The sequence below is a fragment of the Podarcis pityusensis genome (assembly GCF_964106645.2).
Source record: "Podarcis pityusensis genome assembly, chromosome: 16".
NCBI lineage: Eukaryota > Metazoa > Chordata > Lepidosauria > Squamata > Lacertidae > Podarcis > Podarcis pityusensis.
The window spans coordinates 38,814,995-38,836,283 of record NC_138041.1 but is presented as its reverse complement, the minus strand read 5'-3'; the positions used below and the strand labels follow the sequence as shown (position 1 = coordinate 38,836,283).

General features: G+C 42.3%; 2 protein-coding genes across 5 annotated transcripts in view; one reads left to right on the top strand and one right to left on the bottom strand.

Moving 5' to 3' along the window:
• The window catches only part of HIP1R (huntingtin interacting protein 1 related), a 70,665-nt gene extending 66,894 nt beyond the window's left edge, over positions 1–3,771 (top strand). For all 3 annotated transcript variants that reach the window (XM_080985423.1, XM_080985425.1, XM_080985424.1), the window contains exon 32: positions 551–3,771. In XM_080985423.1, the coding sequence (XP_080841549.1) occupies positions 551–589 (39 nt within the window). In that variant the 3' untranslated portion in view covers positions 590–3,771. The remainder of the gene's footprint in view (positions 1–550) is intronic.
• VPS37B (VPS37B subunit of ESCRT-I) overlaps positions 2,978–21,289 on the bottom strand; it is a 30,049-nt gene continuing 11,737 nt past the window's right edge. Inside the window, exons 2-5 of one of the 2 annotated variants that reach the window (XR_013980465.1) lie at positions 13,231–13,402; positions 12,728–12,810; positions 6,167–10,224; positions 2,978–6,128 (exon numbers count right to left, since the gene is read on the bottom strand). Coding sequence is in view for 1 of the 2 variants with exons in the window: in XM_080985427.1 (XP_080841553.1) it covers positions 9,730–10,224; positions 12,728–12,810; positions 13,231–13,402 (750 nt within the window). In the remaining variant the exon portion in view is untranslated. Of the gene's footprint in view, positions 10,225–12,727; positions 12,811–13,230; positions 13,403–21,289 lie in introns of both variants that reach the window. The other variant, XM_080985427.1, reaches the window with a different exon arrangement.

Genomic DNA, 21,289 nt, shown 5'->3' with positions numbered 1-21,289 from the left:
GCCACTGGTCATGTGGGCTGGGAGACCAAAAGCCTCTGGAGGACCACCACAGGTTCCTCATGCCCTTGGGCTATATGCCTCCATGCTTAGAGGCAACAGAGAAACATCAGAAGGCTGTGAACCTCCTGGGGTGGAAGATGCAAGATGCTGGACTTTGGGAATAATCCTCTGGGCTACTCTTACTGAAAGGGTCACAAGCTAGAGGGAGCTTCTTCGTTTTCATTTATAGTACACCATCCAGGATACAGGACACCCTTTCCAGCCCCTATCACTCCTGCCCTTTGGATCGTTGGAGGGCATCAGCTTGAGGGCTGGCAACAACTGTTTCCCATTAACTAACTGATACATCCCTAACTTGATTGGACACAAGATTTTGCCTTAAAAGCATCCCCTCTAGTCTCAAGCACATAGAACTGACATGCGTCATCCAAAAACAGTGTGTGTCTTAAAACAGTTGCCACAAATAGATTGATTAAATCTCATTGCATTAAAATTTCTTTTAGTTGGGTAGTAACAATCCATATCTTATCATTTTCTGTACCTGGTCCAGGAGGATGGTGTGTTCCAGGCACATGTTGTCAACTTCTAAGGTGTAAATGGCAAACGACTCAACCTGGAAAGGAAGAGAACAGCAGCAGGAGCAGAGCAAAGGGCATGTGGGATTCAGCTTCTAGCCAGCTTGATTCTTCTTCCTGCTGCCCGGAGGGGTTCAGGCACTGTGCCTTGCCTGCTGTTTTCCTGCAGGCTCCAAGCAACAGATTTCTGGGCGGAAGACTCAAAGACTGTTTGCCTTTTCACAGAGAGGGGGCTGCTCTGGAAGGCCCTGAACTATAGACATTCCAACATTTAAAAATGTCTGTGTTTTAAACAGATACAGATTGGATAAATCCTCAGTTGCCTTGTGTCTGGCATTGCCTTTACACTGAAAACTTACTTCCTTGACCAAGAAAGAAGCAAAGGTATCTTTGAATTGTATAGCTTGACCTGATCTGTAGTATTAGAACGACTGCTTTCTTAAAGCAACAGTAGGCTGCCTGTTACCTATGTGGAACACAGATCCTAAATGGGAAGAAAGGGGAGGGTGAGGGGAGAAAGTTTACTTTGTGGATATCAGTTATTTATAAGCAATAGGAATCTTGTGCTGTTTCGAGTAAACGTTGGTGTACCTATCACTGTACTACAGGAGCCTTTTTAAAGAAATGTGATCCCCCCCTCCCCTTTTTAAGTAGGCTGTTTGGATTTCTTTGTAGTGTTTATGCTACAGGCTGAAAAATGTTTCCCCCAGGATGAAAACTCTGAAAAGGATAACAATCTTTTTAGACTGTCAGTTTTTGTATACGTATTAAAAAGGAACAGGATTTATTTACTGTACAGAAAGGTTTGACAACTTCTAGAAGCACTGCAAGCAGAGAAAAAGTCTACACTGGTTTAAGGTTATAAAATTCCAATTTAGGAATAAAATGTAAAAAACGACAACCACCCAACTCCTATCACAATTATTGATGGAAACAGTTGTAGAGTTTGACATTTAATAGGGGTGGTGGTGGGGAGCAGGAGGATTTGCAACTTATAGGAAAGCTAAGGGGGTGGGAAATGAACCAAATGCTAAATTTTAATAGGACTATTTAGCTTATTAAAATGGATTAATTGCCTGAAACCTTGTTCAGTGTTCTGTTTTCCTGATATTTTTCTAGATCATATTTTTACAACTATTACTTAGTACCACCTCCTTGAAGCTGGCTGGCTTCAACATATGGGCCTCTTCTCTACCAAGTTGTCCAGCTTGGCTTCTCCATTTAAGCCATTAATGATATTGCTGAGCAGGTACTTTACAACTGCCAAGTTCAGTCCTTCAGGCCGACTCTATATAAAGGTAGCTTCACTGGGACATTGTTCTTGCCAAGTGTATCTAGTAGAATTGTAGCCAGAGCAAGATTTCTGCTATTGGAACTGAACCATGGCCATTATTTTTGGTGCTTGTTGTACCTGCAAATTGCAAAGGACTTTAGTACCACAAAGTAATTATCCTCTCCTTTGGAGTGTTTCTACTAGCAAAAACAATGACATTTTAAGCAAATAGCTGGAAGTCTGCCTTGATTTGTTTACACTTTGTGGTATTCTTGTACATAAGCAATAAAATAAGACAAGTGGTGTGTTAGGATACTGAAATTGCTGTGTGAATGTCTGAGAAAACAAATGGGTTATTTCTTGCCTTGACGTTCCAACAGTGGTAGCTGTCAAAATTAAATGGTGCAGTATTCTTTTACAAAGTCAAACCAGCCTCAGCACAGAAGCAGTTATCTGCATAGTTAACATATTTCAAGGTAATATATTTCCCTTTTGACGGTTAACTAGGTGGCTCAGTCACTTTTTTCCATCTTTGTCAATGGGAGAGGGCGGCAAAGTGGTACTTTACTGAGCAGCAATCGCACAATGTACACTCATGGGGAAAAGAAAGTACACCCTCTTTGAATTCTCTGGTTTTACATATCAAGGTGTTGCACTGGCCCAGTTGAAGTCCAGACCTCAACTCAAATGAAATGCTGTGGCAGGACCTTAAGAGACCTGTGCATAAACAAATGCCAACATTGTAAAGAAGAGTGGGCCAAAATTACTCCACAATGATGTGGGAGATTGATAAGTCATACAGAAAAAGATTAGTTCAAGTTATTGCTGCTAAAGGTGGTTCTACAAGCTACTGAATCCTAAGGTGTACTCAGTTTTTCACACATGGCTTCTCCATTTTGGCTTTATTTCTGTTAAATAAATCATGGAACAGTGTAATGTGTCACGTGGTGTTGTTCATCTGACATTGTATTTACTTAACAATAATTTGTTCCTTAGCAGGTTTTAATATTATGTCCTCATATATAAACCCGCAGAATTCAAAAAGGGTGTAACCCCCCCCCCCCCGCGACTGTAAGAGTTGAAAAAGGTAATTTTGAGAAGACACACACCCATAAGCCAGTGACACACATTTGTACAAAATCTAGCATTTTTTTATTCGGTAATCACTGCAATCTTGAAATTGTTAACAGCCAATTCTACAAGAAAAACAAACGGCTTTCAACACTGAAGCTCGTTTTGAAACCACATCCTCATCAGTTGTATAGCACAAAGGAAACTTTTACAGACTTGTTACATTAGGAACAGTCCTACTTCCAGAAGTGAGATTCTGCTAGAGGCTTAGTTAAAAGTATCCAGTAGCTTCTCTGGGGGTTAGAGGCAACACGCTGCATGTCTTCCTAAGACTAGTTTACCCTGGGATGAAGTGTCAAGCAGCCTGCCCCTGAGGCACAAGCGACAGGATGATGCCTCAGAATACAGCCTACTACAGAGGATTACCGAATTGCCAGCATCTGACACACCTGCTTCTTTATTGGACTTAAATACACTGCCAGCCTCCCTTAGTACAACTAGTTACCTATCCTAAGTTTGACTCTTCTTACGTACTAACCCCACCCCACCCCTTCTGCATTCTGCTGCTACCACTGGATGTATGAAGCTAATCCAGCAAAATCCACTTATACTTTCCCCACAATATATACAATTACGAAATAGGCATGGTCTAATGTCAAGCAAGTACACTGTGAAATTCCCTTTCACAGCAGACATCCCTCCATGTGTATACTCTTATAGAAAGGGCAATTAAGACAGTTGTGTATAAAAAAAGTGGCTCTCCCCTCTCCAAAACACACACACACAACCCTGCCAAGGGAGTATGGCTTTCTTCACCTCACAATAGTGTATGTTCAATGGGTGTTTTTTTTTTTTTTAATTAAAAAAAACATCACTAGCTGCACAATACAGGTATAATGAACAAAAACACATTTGCAATTTTTTATATAAAGGTCAGCAAAAGAGTAATATCTGAAATGGAACACTAAAACAGTTTATATTCTAACGCTATTTAAACTTCTGAGCTTCAACTGCTTTTGTTTATAAAAAAAACTTGTAAAGTTTTCAGGTAACATTTGCCACTTGCAGGCATCTGAAGTCATATGTTGAAGTGTTTTGAAGAAGGTTATGACCAGGCGGCTCCTAAATCTTTTGCCACTACTGGAATCAAGTCTACTCCATAAAGGGGGAATGCTTGCTCAACACTTGTTCACAAGGTGGCCTACAGATCAAGAAGCCCCACCCACGGTGGAGTGCCTCCCATTCAAATGCCATTCTCACCTTTGTTACCCCACAACTGGTTGCTGGTGGCCAAGCCCCACATGTAATACTTCCTTCTGTATGAATGCAGAATAGAAGGAAGTGGGGTGCAGGATCAGGGTGCAAGCAGCAGGTATTGGTGGGGAAGAAATCATTCATCCATTTGCATCTGACTCCTTTGGTTTCATCTCCACCCAGGTCCCACTTAATCAGAAGAAATGTCCAACAGTGTTCTCTCGTAAGAAGCGTTGCATTCATAGGACCTCACAGGACAGCTTGCTTTCTGTGCTCATCCCCCAACATTTTGCTGAACATTTGGACTTCCACCATGCAAGAGGGAACAAAAGATCTTGCCCTCCTTCATGCAGTTACAAACATTTGAAAGTATGTCTTGCACAATTAACAACTGCATTTCCTGCTATCACCATTTTGAACACAATGACATCTAACAAGTGCTCCGCCGTAGCACCAGCCAAGCGATAACCCCTAAGCCACAACTGCAACACCTTCCTCAACCTGCAGAGCCCCAGGTGGCTGTTGCCTGCATCCTCCTTTAACTGCCACATCTGAGACAAACAGAAGTTCTTCTGGCAGGCTTGATTTACCAGCCTGCTCACCGGAAGGCCCCCACCTTTTCCTTGATTACAGCAGTTTAGTAACAACGGCTACCAACCACATATTTACACTTCTCACCACAAGCAAATTGCAGATACTGCCTTGTGTTTACTTTCAAAATCCTGCATCATAAAAAGAAACCCTCAGAAAGGAGCCCTTAGAAAAAGACAATTGAATGGCCACTGAATTGAAAGATATGCAGGTATCTTTTATCAGCAAGTCACAAACAGTGATTCTAAGGCACACATCAGCCATGATGCACTGCTGCTGGATACAAAGAGAGCCCACTTTTGTTGCTGGTAGTGTGGTTGTCTTCTCCATGAGGAAACCCTGAACAGTCCAGCAATTGCAAAATACATTGTTGCTGCTTTAAAAGGCAAAATTTCTTTAAAAACTAGTATTGGGCTTTGGGGTTCTTTCTTGATAGGGACAGTCACTGTCTAAAAACACTTTAGAAAGTATATAAATATGTTTTGTGAAATTTGTAAGTGAGCTTGCGGCCACCTCTGTTGCACACAAAGGATGCTCACATGAGAAGCTATCAACTAAGGTTATACCACCATTACAAACTAGAGAAATATTTAACCCATTTAGCCCTGGAGAATCTGTGAGAATGCCAGTAATTCTACCACCAGCCCAGCACATGCTATCTAAACTTAAGATGCCTCTGCCTCAACTGGTCAACATTTCTACCTCAATTTAGACATTTGCCTCAAGTTTTTTTCTTTTGAGTGTGTAATGCTGAGGGTGGTGGTGGAATAAAGATAGCCAACAGTATACGAACAACCAATTTCTATTGTTAAACAAAACCTATTTTTGAAGGGGTGGGCAGACATAATTGGTACCTACATTGTGTCTAATTTGAGGGGCAACTGACAGAGTTATAGCACCAAACAGAGGTCTGCCTTTCACTTAGGCACTCAAATGTGAGCTCTGAAGCAGCAGGAAAAAGATGGCTACATTAGCTCCAGTGTTTGTATTCTGGTTGCTGGAAAAAGGATGACTTATCATCATGCTGAAGGAGTAACACGACTGGCTGAAAGACTCACCCAATACTGAACTTCTGGGAGAATTTTTAATCAGATCTTCAAAATTAAGTAGTGTTACAACCACGGAATGGCCTTCACAAGCCACTCTGGCACCCCAAAATGCATTCAAATGACTCATCTGAACAAGTAACAGACAACTTATTTGAAACATAAACCAATTATTCAAAGGCTGTTTCAGAAGCTCCAGTTTTTGGCTCTGTCTAGGATTAAGTCAGGCGTCTTACTCATTCAGCCCCCTTAATCTTTTAGCACACAGAAGTGACTCATAGGAGTCCTCCATGCGCCTCCGAGTACACAAGAAGCATCCTTTACAAGAAAAATTATGAACAGATGATTAAAGGAACCAACTTTTCAAATTCACCAACCTCCAAAGGTTCATATTCCACACACAATAAGCAGCACAGAAAATGAAAATGAAAAAAGGGCAAAACTCAAGTTACCATGCCCAAATAAGATTATAATAGATACAGAATTCAGCAAATACAGGTATACTTTTGTCACCATTTTTTTTAAAAAAGAGATCTTGTGTCATCCATGGAATACTAAAAGCTTATACCTGATCAGACCCTAGAAACCATTTTTCCTACATCAAGCTAGAATTTCACAATTCCCCAAGATTTGCACAGTAGGACTTAGTCATACACCAAGATCAAAATCTTGGTCCTGGCAGAATTAGCCTCAGAGTCCTACAGCCAGATGGGAAGAGGATATCCTGTTCCAAGGCAAGTGTGAATGGCCTCTAACAGAAAAATGGCAGTTCAAGGACGGGCACAAATGCACACGGATTTCCCATGTTTCATCTTTTATCTTCCAACAGAAGATTATGGCTTGAAGAAAGAGGCTTCCAGGCTGAAAGGTTTTTGCATTTTGCTCTTTTAGCCAGCTTACCCAAAAGGGGCAGTGATCAGAAGAATGTAAATATGATACAATATAAAGTTTCTTATGGCCATTTTGTTTTGCAAAGCTGACAAAAAATTAGCTCCTGTCGTAACAAAAAGGGCACAAGTTACAGTCTAGGATGGCGTAGGGGGGGGCGGGAAGAAAAGTGGCAGAAAGAAAGTTGGAGGGTTCATAAGGAGGTCTAGATTGGCAACTGCAGCTTGGTTGGTTAGTTTTTAAGTAAGTGTTAAAGGGCATTATGCATTAACAGCAGGCCTTCTTGAGACTTCCACAGCAAAACAGTTAAGGCAGGTTGCTAATGGATGTGCTGCTCCAACAGCTTCACACTTTCCTCCTTGCACTCTTGAGCTGTGAGAAATGCATGCTTTGTGAAAAGCTGATAGAAATGAAGAGTGTCGCTACAGCAGCTTTAAGGAAGCTGCCTATGGATGGCAACTGTTTTACTTCCATGTTCTTCACAGTCAAGATGCACAAAGCTGCAAATTAGTTTGAAGCATGTTTTCCTGCCACAAATTATCGAAGTCCAATGCAGATTCTCTCTCTCTCTCTCTCTCTCTCTCTCTCTCTCTCTCTCACACACACACACACACACACACACACACACATGCACGTACTTTACTTAATTTGGAATTAAAGTAGCTGTAGCTGTAAACATCAGTTTCTTCTTACTTCTACAGCCTATATAATTTTTTTAGTGCATAGACACAAGTTTGGGGGTCTTGCTCATCCACTTCAACAGCGTTCATAGCTAGAATTCCCACGGTCTATTTTCCTAGCTCGGTTAAGAGGGAGGAAATCGAGGAAGATGGTATAATGCTATGAACTAACCCATGACTTTGCACTGCATCTGAATCTGGGCCCATGGTTTATTTCCCCCAGACAAACCACAAGCAGCAAACCAGAGAACAAGCCTTGGCTACAAATCTTGTTCCTGGCAAGCCATAAGGCCAAGTCTGAATGCAACCCAAACTCAACCATGGCTCAAGCTTATGGCAGGACACCAGCAGCAAGACTAGAGGAGGCGCTTCCTTAATGGTGGCCAGTTTGAAAATCACACTCATGGAGATACACCATTCAATAGCATACAAGGCAATCCTGCTGACTACAAAGAAAGAGCAGCAGCAATTTAATCTGCATTTCGCTTCAACTAATTTCATAGCCCCGTATAGAACAAACTACTCCTGCAAGATGCTGTGCTGAAAGGCTTAAGGGAAAACTGGTAACAGAAGCATTTGAGAGCGGAAGTAGCTACTCTGCTCTAAATACATTGTGTGTTAACTACTACTGTCTCTGTATTCAACCCTATACCTCTATCACACCTCAAAAGATTTTTCTTTTTTCTCTCCATCGGCTTCTTAGTAAGCTTCTGCTAGTTTTATGCTGAAGAATGCAAGAGCATACAAAGACAGTAATCAGCAAGGTTATCTTGACCTGGAATGTGGATGAGTCCCCTGAAAAATTTAAGGCTCAGAACCATTTCCTACTGAATTCAGCAACAACTGTCCCTCTCCAAACACTCTTGAAACATTATTCATTTTACAGCTATCCATGCTTATTAAAATGAGAGATCAATCAAACACACCAATGAGCAATGATGTGAAATCCCTCTACGATCTTTTACCCCCTGCTAGACTCTTGGAAGAAACTCCATTGCAATGAAAAATTGCATTTAGCATATTTAGCTGTTATTCAGGGCTCTGCCACAGACCCATCTGATAGCAAGAGTGAGCCCGCAGAAGGACTAAAGCAACAATGAAATTTCAAGACTCTGAAGCTGTCACATGACTGCAAAAGTTAATTAAATACAAAAAACTAACAGCCAAGATTCATTCAAGAGCAGTCAGTCTAGAAAAGTTTGTAAATGGAAGCAGGTCTTCAATTTTAAGAAACAAAAGGTTTGGAAGACTAGAGGGGCATGGAGGGAAGAGAAAGCTCTCTCCCGGCTCAATACGAAACAGATTCGAGGTTCTCCACTGGGGTGGGAGTTTTAGCTTAAGACCAAAATGTGATGAAAATATAAACTGTTAGAACTAATTGCCCATCAGATTAGTTAGAAGTCATGACACACAAAAGTGTGTTTGACAGAATTTGCTCTCCACAATGCAAGAAGACAATACAGGTCAAAAGCCTTTTTAAGACGACCCTCTACCCTACATGCCACAATGAAGGAATTTGGGAGACAGACTGATGAGGAGAGAAGGGTGACAGCAAGCAGAATGGGGAGGTTGCAGAAGGTATCCAATGGAACAAAATACAAAATTTTGGATCTGGTCCAAAGATCCAACAAGAGGAGGAAAAACGGGTGTCCATTCACTACTTATTTTTTTAAATCCTGAGACTTTCTGGAGGTCATCACGTTTAAAAAAAGTTGATTGATCCCTACCACACATTTAAAAAAGGCAATTTAGGGACCTACTTACACTGGCATCATCTCACTGAAATGAATGGGATTACTTCAGCATGGGAAGCACCTTGTCCCGCATTAGGTGCTAAAGCCTCAGTTAGCAAACACCGAGCACAAGCACCGAGTCACCAGGGTTGCTGGCTGGTCCATTTTACTGTGTTTTCATAGTCAGAATGTATATGCAACAGCTACCATTTAAAAGATCAGAACAGAGAGGTTTTTGTTTTTTTTGCAGAAATAGATTGAAGTTATTCATGCGCAAATCAAGTAGAGAAAGAGACACGATCCCTTGGGAAGTCACAGTCATTCCACACTGACTTGAAATCTCTTAAGAGCTATGCAAGTTCCCACTTAATATGGAAACAATCAAATTTACAGTTCGGCTGCCCCACCACCCTTCTAAGCAAGTGTTTTATGCAGTTGTTGATTTAAAACAAAACAAAACATGGCAATGTTTTGCAGGATGCACTGATGCACAAGTTGTCAGCTATGATTTCTTGTGTGCAAAGTCTGGAGATTTGCCACTACTTAGGTTTAGTTTGTGGGAGATAAAGAGTAAAAAGTTCAGCACCAAAACACAAGAGTCAGGGCATGATGGCATCTTCACTGTAGGATAAAGCCAGGGTTTGGTGGGAGGCGAGGCGGTGGTCTTTGGGGCAACGCTGGTGGGTACTGTGGGGTAAACGGAGCTGAATATCCTGGAGGGAGCATTTGAGTAGTAGATGGAATTCCTGTTCGAGGGGGGAGCGGAGGGTATGGAACACCTGAATAGGGGAGGGCTGGTCCTGCATTCATTGCTGCTGTAAAGGGAGTCGGGAAGCGTCCTGCCGGGACTCCTGGCGCCAGGGGTGGCGGTGGAGGATTGCGGCGAGGCAGAACAGAAGGAGCAGCATTTGCCTCTGAAGTCTGAATTGCTGGTGGTGTCTCAGTGGCTCTCGGCTGAGGTGGCACCAGGGGAAGTCTTGGTCCCTTCAGCACCATCTCTTGGAGTTTTTCTATCTTTACGCGTCGCAAATGAGCCAGTTTCCTTTGGCTCTGATATTCATCAATGAAGGTGTCCAATGGAACTTCACCATCCAGAAATTTCTCAGCCATGTTCTGTTGCAAACAACAAACAAACCATTAGAGGAGGGACACACTGCAGAAATACATTCCCTAATCAAAAAACATCAGGCTCCATCCATCACTGCATCTCTTTCTGCTAAAGAGGGAAGGAGAACCTGTGGGCCTCCAGATGTGGTTGGACTCCAGCTCCTATCAGCTGCAGCTAGTATGGCCAATGTCAAGGATGATGGAAACTGTAGTCCATAGTCATCTGGAGGTCCACAGGTGACCCATCCCTATGCAAAATGAAAGAATATAACTGTCTCAGCTTGCAGCAGCACAACCAATGAGCTGCGCTGCCAAGGCTCGATCCTTTACCTGGGAAGCCAGACAGTGGCTCAGTAGGGCCTATTGTAACTGGCAGGAACTTCCCGAGGTCTCAAGACAGAAATTGCTCTCAGCCCCACTATACAAGATTCTTAACTGCAGATACCAGGACTGAACCTGCTACCAATTACATGCAAAACATGATGCCCTGCCACAGATCAGTAAGGCCTCTGAAACACTGAGCACCTCTTTTTAAAACATTTACTGCACTTATATCCCAGCATTTTTTCTCCAAGGTGTACATGGTTCTCCTCTTCCTCGTTTAATCTCCACAACAACCCTGCGAGGTAGGTTAGGCTAAGAGGCAGTGTGTCATCAGCTCTTTTCAAGTACAGATCTGCATCCAAGCAGCATTATAAAAGCAATAATCACCTCCCTGTGGCTTTTGCTAGGAGGGTTAAGTTGGTGTTTCCCTGTCTGTTAGAGACAGGAATGTACCGTGACATAATTTTCCAAATGGCCAGCCAAGTTGTGCAAAGGCCACGGGGTATGCTAACTGGGAACATATTAATAGGAATATGGATATTTTAAGTATACAGGCACATATGAAGCTGCTTTATACAGAGCCAGGCCAAATAGTCCACCTAGCTCAATACTACCTACATTGACTCCCAGCCTCGCCTGGAGATACCAGGGAGATTAAACCTAGGACCTTCTTCATGCAAGGCAGGTGCTCTCCCACTGAGCTATGCCAGAGAATACTCTTCCCTACTTCAAACTGGACACATGAAACAAGTTACACAGATGGCATGAATATTGTGAGAGTATATGTTTACTGTATATACTGCAAATCTCCCTGGAAATTTATTATATAAATTTAATAAATAATGATAAAAGTAATAAAGGAGAATGTTTTTCCCAGCAAAGAGCTAGAAGAACAGCCATGAGGGACAGTGGACTATCAGTGCATAGTCTGAAGCTGACTATTTTCCTCCCACTCCTCTTTCATCTTCAGGGGATTTTCTTTCCTGCAGAAGTTACTACTAGCTTTTCTTAAGGCTTCTGAGGCACTTGGAGGCACTGGAAACAGCCTGGGATCGAAGAGAACAAGGAAATTAACTTCTGCCCCTCACCTCCTCCATTCCCTCTCTGATCTGAACCTATAGACACTGTCCATATGTTTGCAACCATGACTACAAGAGTACTTTTTTGTTTTTAATATAAGATTCTCAAGACGATTTGCTTAAGAAATTTCGCACTGTTTTTCTGCCAAGAACCTGGCATTTAAGCCAACTTACATAATTGTGTTACATGCACCACACACAGAGCCTTGAAAACATGCAGCTATTTCTTTGCACAATGTGACTAATACAGCCAGGCTCTCTGCACTAACTCTGTAGTGCAGTGACCAAGGAATTTGCTTGTTTTCAACCCTAAGCAGCTTAAAGCAAGGATAGAGTTTAAAGCAAGGAGGCTGCCATCTGTGGCAGTTATGTAGGCTCTGGAAATTTTTCCAATTCATTTTTTTCCAGTAAAAATTTGCTACCCTACAGAATGATTTAACTATCATTTAATAAAACAAAACTTTGAAACTACCAAGCTCACTTAATATAGGATTTTCAATTAGTACCCACTCATAGTAATGAATTTATGGAACAGAAAATCTTTTGTGAAATTTTTTTGGGGGAAATGTTGTGCCCCACACCACTGATCTGCAGTGCTTGTGGCCTCCTGAACTACATTAAGATCACAGGCTGGTGGTGGACCAAGCAAGGTGGAAGGAACTGTCCAGCAGTGCACAAAATTCTACTCACCAACAGGAGCACAATTTCTGTAAGTGCTCCGACAAGCTGCTCTGCCCTTCCAGCTAGATTTTCATGCCCATTTCCTGGCTAAATCTGAGGGGGAATAATGCCACATGCCCACTTCTACAAGGTCAAGCTGTAGCACTGAATCCTGGGTTCAGAAGGGCTCCAGCAAAACTCCTTATCATGAGACACCCTTCCCTACTTCCCAGTTGAGCCACTGCTCAAGCGGTCCTGTGAAAACAGTCATACTCAGGGAAATATTTAAGTCGGTGGGCTGTTAAAGTAATCTGTATTTTTCTGCAAGCTCTTTTAGGTGAAGTGATAAGCTTGCAAGATTGCATTGAGAACCCAGAGGGGATAAGAGGTCTTCCAATGCCAGAGGCACGTTGGCAACTTGATCTCCTAGGCTCTTTTTCACTGACCTCAGTGTCTTCTTCAATTTTAGCCCCTTCTGTTTGAAGCAGTGCTAGAAGGGTCTCCAAGGAAGCATTGCTGGATTGTCGGTCTAAATGGAACAAAAATCAGTAAGAGATATTAATCAAAGCAAAATTGCTAAATGAAATATTAAACTCCAGACATGTTAGGAAAATAATTCTAAAAATAAAAAATATCCCCAATAATGGTTGATCTAACTCATGGGTGGCTAACCTGCAGTTCTCCAGATGTTGGCCATGCTGGCTGAGTCTAATGGGAGTTGCAGTTCAAAAACATCTGGGAAGTCACCAGTCAGCCATCCCTGATCTAACTGAATACATGTGGCAGCCTTAGCTACTTACATTTCTACTGACCCTTAGGCAGCAACACCCTGTATTCATTTACACCAACCAACTTAGGAATGATAAGTATGGTTTGCCACCGAGTTCTACTGCATGCCCATTCTGCCAGACACTTAAAACAGGAAGATGCAGAAAGAAGGGTTCATTACCTAACTTCGTTTTCTTTATTTGATATGCTTCGAAGATAACCTGCAGTTCTTGATATTTTTGCGTCAATGCAGCCTTCAGGGCATCCAGCTTTGGCTGATATAAGAGATTGCCTTCTGCCAGGCTGCGGTTGCTGGCAAGAGTCATGTCCTTGCTAAGCTGAACGTTTTGAGCCTGCAAAAGAGAGAAAGTGTTAAATGGGTAACATTTCTAAGGATTCTATTACTGACTAAACATAGTAGTCAACACCACATGCTAGTTGTCTACTAGCAGGTACACTACCTAGTTGCAGCAAAGGAAAATATGGGACCAGCTAACATTGGCTCCTCCCCTTCCGGTGAGGGAAGGAGGGAGACGGGATGGCAGGGTTTGGATGCGACAAAAGACTGCAGAACAACACAGACAGTTGTGACCTAGAGGCAGCATTAGGTATTAAAATGTGGGGCCCCAGTGCAAGCACACAGAACTGGTGTTAATTAGCAGGAGGAAAGGATGTGTTGCTATCGGATTTTCTGCCTCACTTGAAAAAGCCTGTATGTGCAGCCTCAAATCAGACTAGCCAGAAATGCTAACTCTCTAAAAATAAACCTGCCATTTTAATCTAGTGGATGAAGGAGGGCAGAGAGAAGATAGGTTTACAAGAGAGGGGCTTGAAAAACCAAACACTACATGGAAAGTTGGCTTGGCAGAATCTCGCACGAGATCTCTAATAAGATTTGTAGATCAAAGGGGAAATTGTAAGATCTGAACTCAGTCATTCAGCAGAAGTGAACAGCAGGATACTGTTTCCTCTAATGGGACAGGGGGGACAAGGCCCTGTTTCCTTGATTATACAAATCTGATAAAGAGCTCTTTATTGCATTCAGGAGTTAGCATGCACATAAGCTGCTCTCAAAAAAGACTGGATATCTTCATTTGTTGCCTACATATGTTTCCTACATTTTAATGTACACTCACACCCACACAATTTCTGTCAGTCATTCAAGGCAGCATAATTTTAAAAAGTGTATTACAATCTGATAGGTAACACAAATACGGGAAGTCAGGTACCGCCAAGCCTTACACAAAATGGACTGTATCCAATTAAATTTACTCATAGTGAACTCACTGGAATTAATGGGGCCTGCCAGTCACATCCATCAATTCCAATCACCAGCATTGGATACAACCCAGATTTTACTTTCCTGTCTTTGTGATCTACCTCAGTTCTTTTCAAACGGTGTGGCAACATGTTAGCGTGTCAGCTGAAGTGTGTAGGTGTGTCTCGCAAAAGCTCCCCCCGCTCCTCCCTGGGCTGGAAAGGGGTTAGTTTAACCTCTGGTTTGCTAGTAAAACGGAATTACTGTGTCACAAAATGATGCATGTTTAAAAACTGCCACTGACATGAAAAGGACTGGGGTGTGCGTACACTCAGTGCTCTGCTGAATCATGCCACCAAATTGAAACACCATCCAAGATGTTAAATCACATAATGAATCACACCAAACTCCCATCTAATCCTATCCTGTTAATAGGCCTCCTGGAGAAAAAGGGCTAATAGCTGCTGAAAGACCCATGGTGGTGAATTGGGAACTGGACAGCAGCTATTTGGGCACTGTGGGAAATAGATGCTTAGTCAGGTGGGCCACTGATCTCATCAAGCCAGACTCTTTTGATGGCACTCCTGAATGGGTTTTTTGGGGGGGATATTCCAAGTTTAATTATGCCTAGTCCACCAACATTCCTTAAACCCGAAGTTTAGGATCTACTCAAGCTACGAAAAAAATGGAAAGCGTATGATTTAGAGAGTGGATTTCTTCTTTATATAAATTGTTTATATATGGCTCACTGCACCATTCCCTTCACTAAGTCTTCTTATGTGACTTGCTCTTAATAATTATTTCCAATTCATCTGTCTGCTTTCTCTCCCATCTATTTTTATATCAAGAGGACATTATACACACTAACTCACTCACTCCCAACTAAATCTTTTATATTATGCAAAAACCCCAAGCTAATGTCTGCTGACTCTGGACATTTAGCTTTCAGAAGCCAGTGTATAACTTAGCATTATCACCTTAAATATTTCTGTTAGCAGCAATAAATATCTCTGTGCTCCCAACTGGTAGCACACATGGGTTTGCAAATGTAGCAAATATAGGACTACTTTTCCACCCCATAAATTAACAAAGCTGAGTGTTCCTGCCAGCGGCTTCCTTGTCACATGGGAGCAATAACTAAAGCTTACTAGGTTTCTCCAGCACAGTTACATCAAGAAGGGTAAAAGATGCTTTCCAAGACATTAAAAAGCAACATTACATTCCCCAAAATTATTTTTTTAGATTAAATTAAATATAAAATCATTATTTTAAAATGATTGTGCACTAAGTGTCAAATACACCATCAAATACACCAATAGTGGGACACAGCCAAAGTAAAAAAATTATCAAGGACACCAGAGGGCCTCACGTGAGAGGCAGTCACACTTGAATTTAGGATTAAGGTCCCATCTGAACTAGATGTTTAAAGTAGTACTATATACTACTTTTGTTTATTTATTACTATTATTTTATTTATTAGATTTATACAGTGCTTTTTTTCTGGGGGGACACAGGGGGATGTGCATACCCCTAAACATTTTGTGAATCTTTGTACTTTTGTCCATTTACTGTATTTATTTCTTCCGATTTGAACTATAAAATAGTGATTTTCTTGAGTCGAAATAAGAATACCCCTAAACATTTTTAAAGGGGAAAAAAGCACTGGGTTTATATACCACCCTCAGGGCAGTTCATGGCTTCCTGCAAGGAGATTCTCTGTTCCCCTCATAGTTAGTTCCCAGAGTGGTTTAGCAATCAATCCCTCTTTCCTGGGAACTCGGTAAACTGTAGTATTGTGGGGGGAACAGGGGTCTCCTAGTAACTCTCAGCACCCTTAACAAACTACAGTTCCCAGGAGTCATTAAGGGATGTCATGACTGTTTGAAAGTAGTGAAATATTGCTTTAAATGTATGGTGCAGATGGGACCTCAAACTGATGAGCAAGGAATACACTCCCATAAAAGAGGTGATGCATTAATGACTACGATAAACTCCACCAAGCTAATGACTGATGTTAGGCAAGGAGAGGGGAATTATGTAATTGTCCTTTTTATTACTAGATTCTAAATAAGAGTCAATTATGAAACAGCAGTTGGGTTGCTTAGTTCATGAGCTTTTCCTACCTACAACAGAGGAAGCAACTCATACTAGTTAAAGACTTTTTGTATCCTCAAGCACGTCCTACAAGTTCAGACACAGTGTGGTAGAACAGCATGTCAAAAAAAAGCAGGGATGCAATAAAGCAGATCTGCCCCATGCCAGCTCTGCTCCTCTCCAACCCAGCAATTTATAGCCCCAATCCCTGCATGTCCCACCCAATCTCATTATATTTATGCAGTTTCCAGCTCCTGTCAACATCACTAGCTGCTGCTTGCAGGAAAAAATGCTCAGCTTAACAACTTAAGGACACAAAGTAAATTATGTGATGAATCTGATTAATGAGACAACTTCATGTGATTACCTGCCATTTTACGCTGCCTCAGCTCCATTTTAGGAGGCAGCTAGCTAGCAAGTAGCCAGTTTTAGCAGAATATGCCTGTGTCTTATTTTATTTTAAACAACCTGTAAGTACAAAGTGTTTCTCTTAAGTTGTACCACACATTAAGGGTCTGGAAAACTCAAGACTGTATGTTGGCCCATATATTACTGGGACAGGAGGAGTTGTCAAATTCTATTCCTATCTTCATCACATACATACTTTGGGAATTCAGTTATGGCACCTAACTTCTAAGCCACAAATTATTGTGTTAGCAAGCACCCTACTCTTGCTCAGAATGATTCCAGTTTAATGTCTGGGGAAACTCTTGACCATGTGAACAAGGACAAGCATGACTATAAAAGATGTAAAATATACTTTAAGTAATATACATGAGAATGATCTCAGGTTGTGTTATCCTCAAGAAACCCATGCCATGACCATGGAATTCTGCGGCCAAGAGAAGGCAATCTTTGTCCGAACATCCCTTTGGAGGATACCAGTAGCAAAACTTTATTATTTTTAGTTATACACATCCAGAAAATCTAGACAAACTAAAACTGGATTTTTTAGCTTTAACATGCTTATGTTAGTTCTCTCAAAGCTGATGTCTTGGCATGGCCTCAATGTCACTCTTCTTTCTCTTTGGCGATCACTCATAGCCGAGTAAGATTGTCTTCCATAAACACAATTTTAACAAGGAGTCCGTAAGTGACTGTGGAGGCCAATTCTGGATCCACACAACCCCAGTGGGGACATTGGTTTCCGGGAGTTGATCACAGTGTGGATTTGCCAAGCGTGCCTTCCTCTTGGCACGTTTCTCCCTTGCGTCCTGAGTTCGAGTGTCTTCAAAGCCCATGACACCTTTGGTAAAGGCTGTTCTCCAACTGGAGCGTTTGCAGGCCAGTGTTTCCCAGTTGTCAGTGTTTATACTACATTTTTTTAGATTTACCTTGAGACAGTCTTTAAACCTCTTTTGTTGACCACCAGCATTACGTTTTCCATTTTTAAGTTCGGAATAGAATAGTTTCTTTGGAAGACGATCATCTGGCATCCGCACAACATGACCAGTCCAACGAAGTTGATGTTGAAGAATCATTGCTTTGACACTAGTGATCTTTGCTTCTTCCAGTACATTGATATTAGTTTGCCTGTCTTCCCAAGTAGGAGGAGTTGGAGATGGCGTTTATAAGTGGTCCATGTTTCACAAGCATATAGTAACGTTGGTAGTACAATAGCTTTGTAAACAAGCATTTTGGTTTCCCTGTGAATGTCCTGGTCCTCAAACGTGCTGCACTTCAATCAGGAAAAAGCCGCACTCGCAGAGCTCAGGCGATGCTGGATTTCGGCATCAATGTGGGCTCTTGTGGAAAGATAACTGCCTAGGTAGGAGAAGTGATTGACATTTTCCAACGCTACACCATTGAGTTGGATTTGTGGCGCTGCAGAGGGGTTATTTTGTACTTATTGGTGCAGCACTTTGGTTTTTTTGGATGCTGAGTGATAGGCCAAGCTTTTCGTAAGCTTCTGCAAAGATATTTAGGATGGTTTGGGGTCATCCTCTGAGCGTGCGCACACTACATTGTCATCAGCATACCGAACCTTTATGACGGTAACCTTACTCTTTGCCTGCTCAGATTGAAGAGCTTTCCATGGACAGATGGAAGGCCTCAATGTCACTAGGCGCAGAATGGCAACTGCTGTCTATTTCTGCTCCTACAAATTCCCTTTTCTTACTCCTAGAACTAAATAACTTTTTACCACCTATGAACTCTTTGTCAAGCACTGCATGTTAAAACACCTTTCTACCACTTACAGAGCTTTTCAGACTTGAAGTGCTTTCTCACTTCCCCCAAACCCAACCACTTCTGCTAATAAGAATCACTTGTTGGCTAACTCACCGAGGCCTGAAGCTTCAATGTTCTACCCATATTAAGTTTAGCTTATATATCCATTTGTTATAAAGCTCTTTTGCAAGGTAAAATCACAGAAAGCAAAGCTTCCAAGATAATGTGCAGGGGCATTTATATAAGCAACTCAAAAACCAGTGGAGAATAAGCTGTGGGCCCACTTACAGCATTACAACACCCAATTGCGCCCTCTGTCACAGCAATTCATGTTCTATTTACGTAGCGCTATTACTAAATGCTCAGAAATAAACCACACTGCCTCAGTAATGTTTACAGCAACAAATATGTTTAATGTCCATATTTCTTCAGGAAAATCAAAGAAACTTTTTTAAAAACCCACATATATACTGTACAGACAATATAGTATAGCTAAGCCTCATGGGAGCTGGAGTCTAACCTCACCCCAGTCCCTGCCAGAGACAGAGCAGAACACAAGAAATGTGCATCCCTCCCAGCCACCTCTTAGTGACATCGCATTGAAGAATTTCATAACAACCATAAGAAACGGCTCTATTTAAGAACACACAAAGCACTGGCTGATTTTGCTTTCTCAATGGCAAACACACAAAAAACCATTTAAAAGCAAAGGAGTCCAATACACATTTAGTCATATGAACCTATCCAAAGTCATAGTAGCGTGATATGGCCACAGTTGAACAATTTCTCTTGGCAACGCTTACTCTTTCAAGGCTTGATGAAAATTACTTCACCACTTTCATTTCCCCACCTTGCTTTCGAGTATTGTAAAAACCACAAACCAGAGCCGCTTTGATATATATGGACTTTCAGGTCCCTATAAACCCAAAATTATCAACTGTGACTAGCATCCTCGACAAATTTTGTGGGCTTTGAGAGTTATTTGCATTTTTCAATATTCAGCAGAGATTGATGTGGATTAATGCTGCAGTTCATTGTTGTTCTGAGCTGCAGTTAACAGTAACATGAGATACAATAATAATAACAACAACTATTATTTATATGCCACCCATCTGGCATAAAAGGATGTCACATAGAGGAGGGAGAAAGGTTGTTTTCTGCTGCTCCAGAGAAGCGGACACGGAGCAATGGATCCAAACTACAAGAAAGAAGATTCCACCTAAACATTAGGAAGAACTTCCTGACAGTAAGAGCTGTTCGACAGTGGAATTTGCTGCCAAGGAGTGTGGTGGAGTCTCCTTCTTTGGAGGTCTTTAAGCAGAGGCTTGACAACCATATGTCAGGAGTGCTCTGATGGTGTTTCCTGCTTGACAGGGGGTTGGACTCGATGGCCCTTGTGGTCTCTTCCAACTCTATGATTCTATGATTCTATGGCTGGGTTTCCCCAGCTACTCTGGGCAGCTCACAGCATATATTAGAACATACTAAAACATCAAACACTAAAAACTTCCCAGTACAGGACTGTCTTCAGATGTCTTCTAAAAGTCAGATAGTTGTTTATTTCCTTGACATTTGAAGGGAGTATGTTCCACAGGGAGGGTGCCACTACCAAGAAGGCCCTCTGCTTGCTTCCCTGTAACTTCGCTAATCGCAGTGAAGGAGCCAGCAGAAGACCCTTGGAGGACCTCAGTGTCTGGGCTGAACAATGAGGAAGGATACTGGTATACTGGGCTGAGGCCGTTTAGGGCTTTAAAGGTCAGTACCAACACTTTGAATTCTGCTCAGAAACGCGCTGGGAGTCAATGAAGATCCTTTAGGACTGGTATTATATGGTCCTGGTGGTCACTCCCAGTCATCAGTCTAGCTGCCGCAGTCTGGATTAGTTATAGTTTTCAGGTCACCTTCAAAGGTAGCCCCACGCAGAGCGCATTGCAGTAGTACAAGCAGGAGATAACCAGAGCATGCACCACTCTGGCAAGACAGTCTGCGGGCAGAGCAGATAGGGTCTCAGCTGGCATACCAGACGGAGCTGGTAGACAGCTGCCCAGGACACAGAATTGACCTGCACCTCCATGGATAGCTGTGAGTCCAAAATGACTCCCAGGCTGTGCACCTGGTCCTTCAGAGGCACAGTTACCCCATTCAGGACCAGGGAGTCCCCCCAGCTGCCCGCCCCATCCCCCTAATACAGTACTTCTGTCTTATCAGGATTCAACCTCAATCTGTTAGCTGCCATCCATCCTCCTACCACCCCCAGACACTCACACAGGACATTCACCACCTTCACTGATTCTGATTTAAAAGAGAGGTAGAGCTGGGTATCATCTGCATACTGGTGAATGCCCAGTCCAAACCCCCTGATGATCTCTCCCAGTGGCTCCATATAGATGTTAAAAAGCATGGGGGAGAGGATGGAGCCCGGAGGCACCACACAAGTGAGAGCCCAGGGATCTGAACACTCATCCCCCAACACCACTTTCTGGACATGACCCTGGAGGAAGGAGCAGAACCACTAAATAACAGTGCCCCCAGCTCCGAATTCCTCTAGATGGTCCATAAGGATGTCATGATTAATTGTGTCAAAGGCCACTGAGAGATCCAGCAGGACCAGGAAACAGCTTTCACCTAGGTGTGTGGCCTGCCAGAAATCATCAACCAGTGCAACCAAGGCAGTTTCAGTCCCATGATGAGGCCTGAATCATGATTGGTGTGCCTGGAG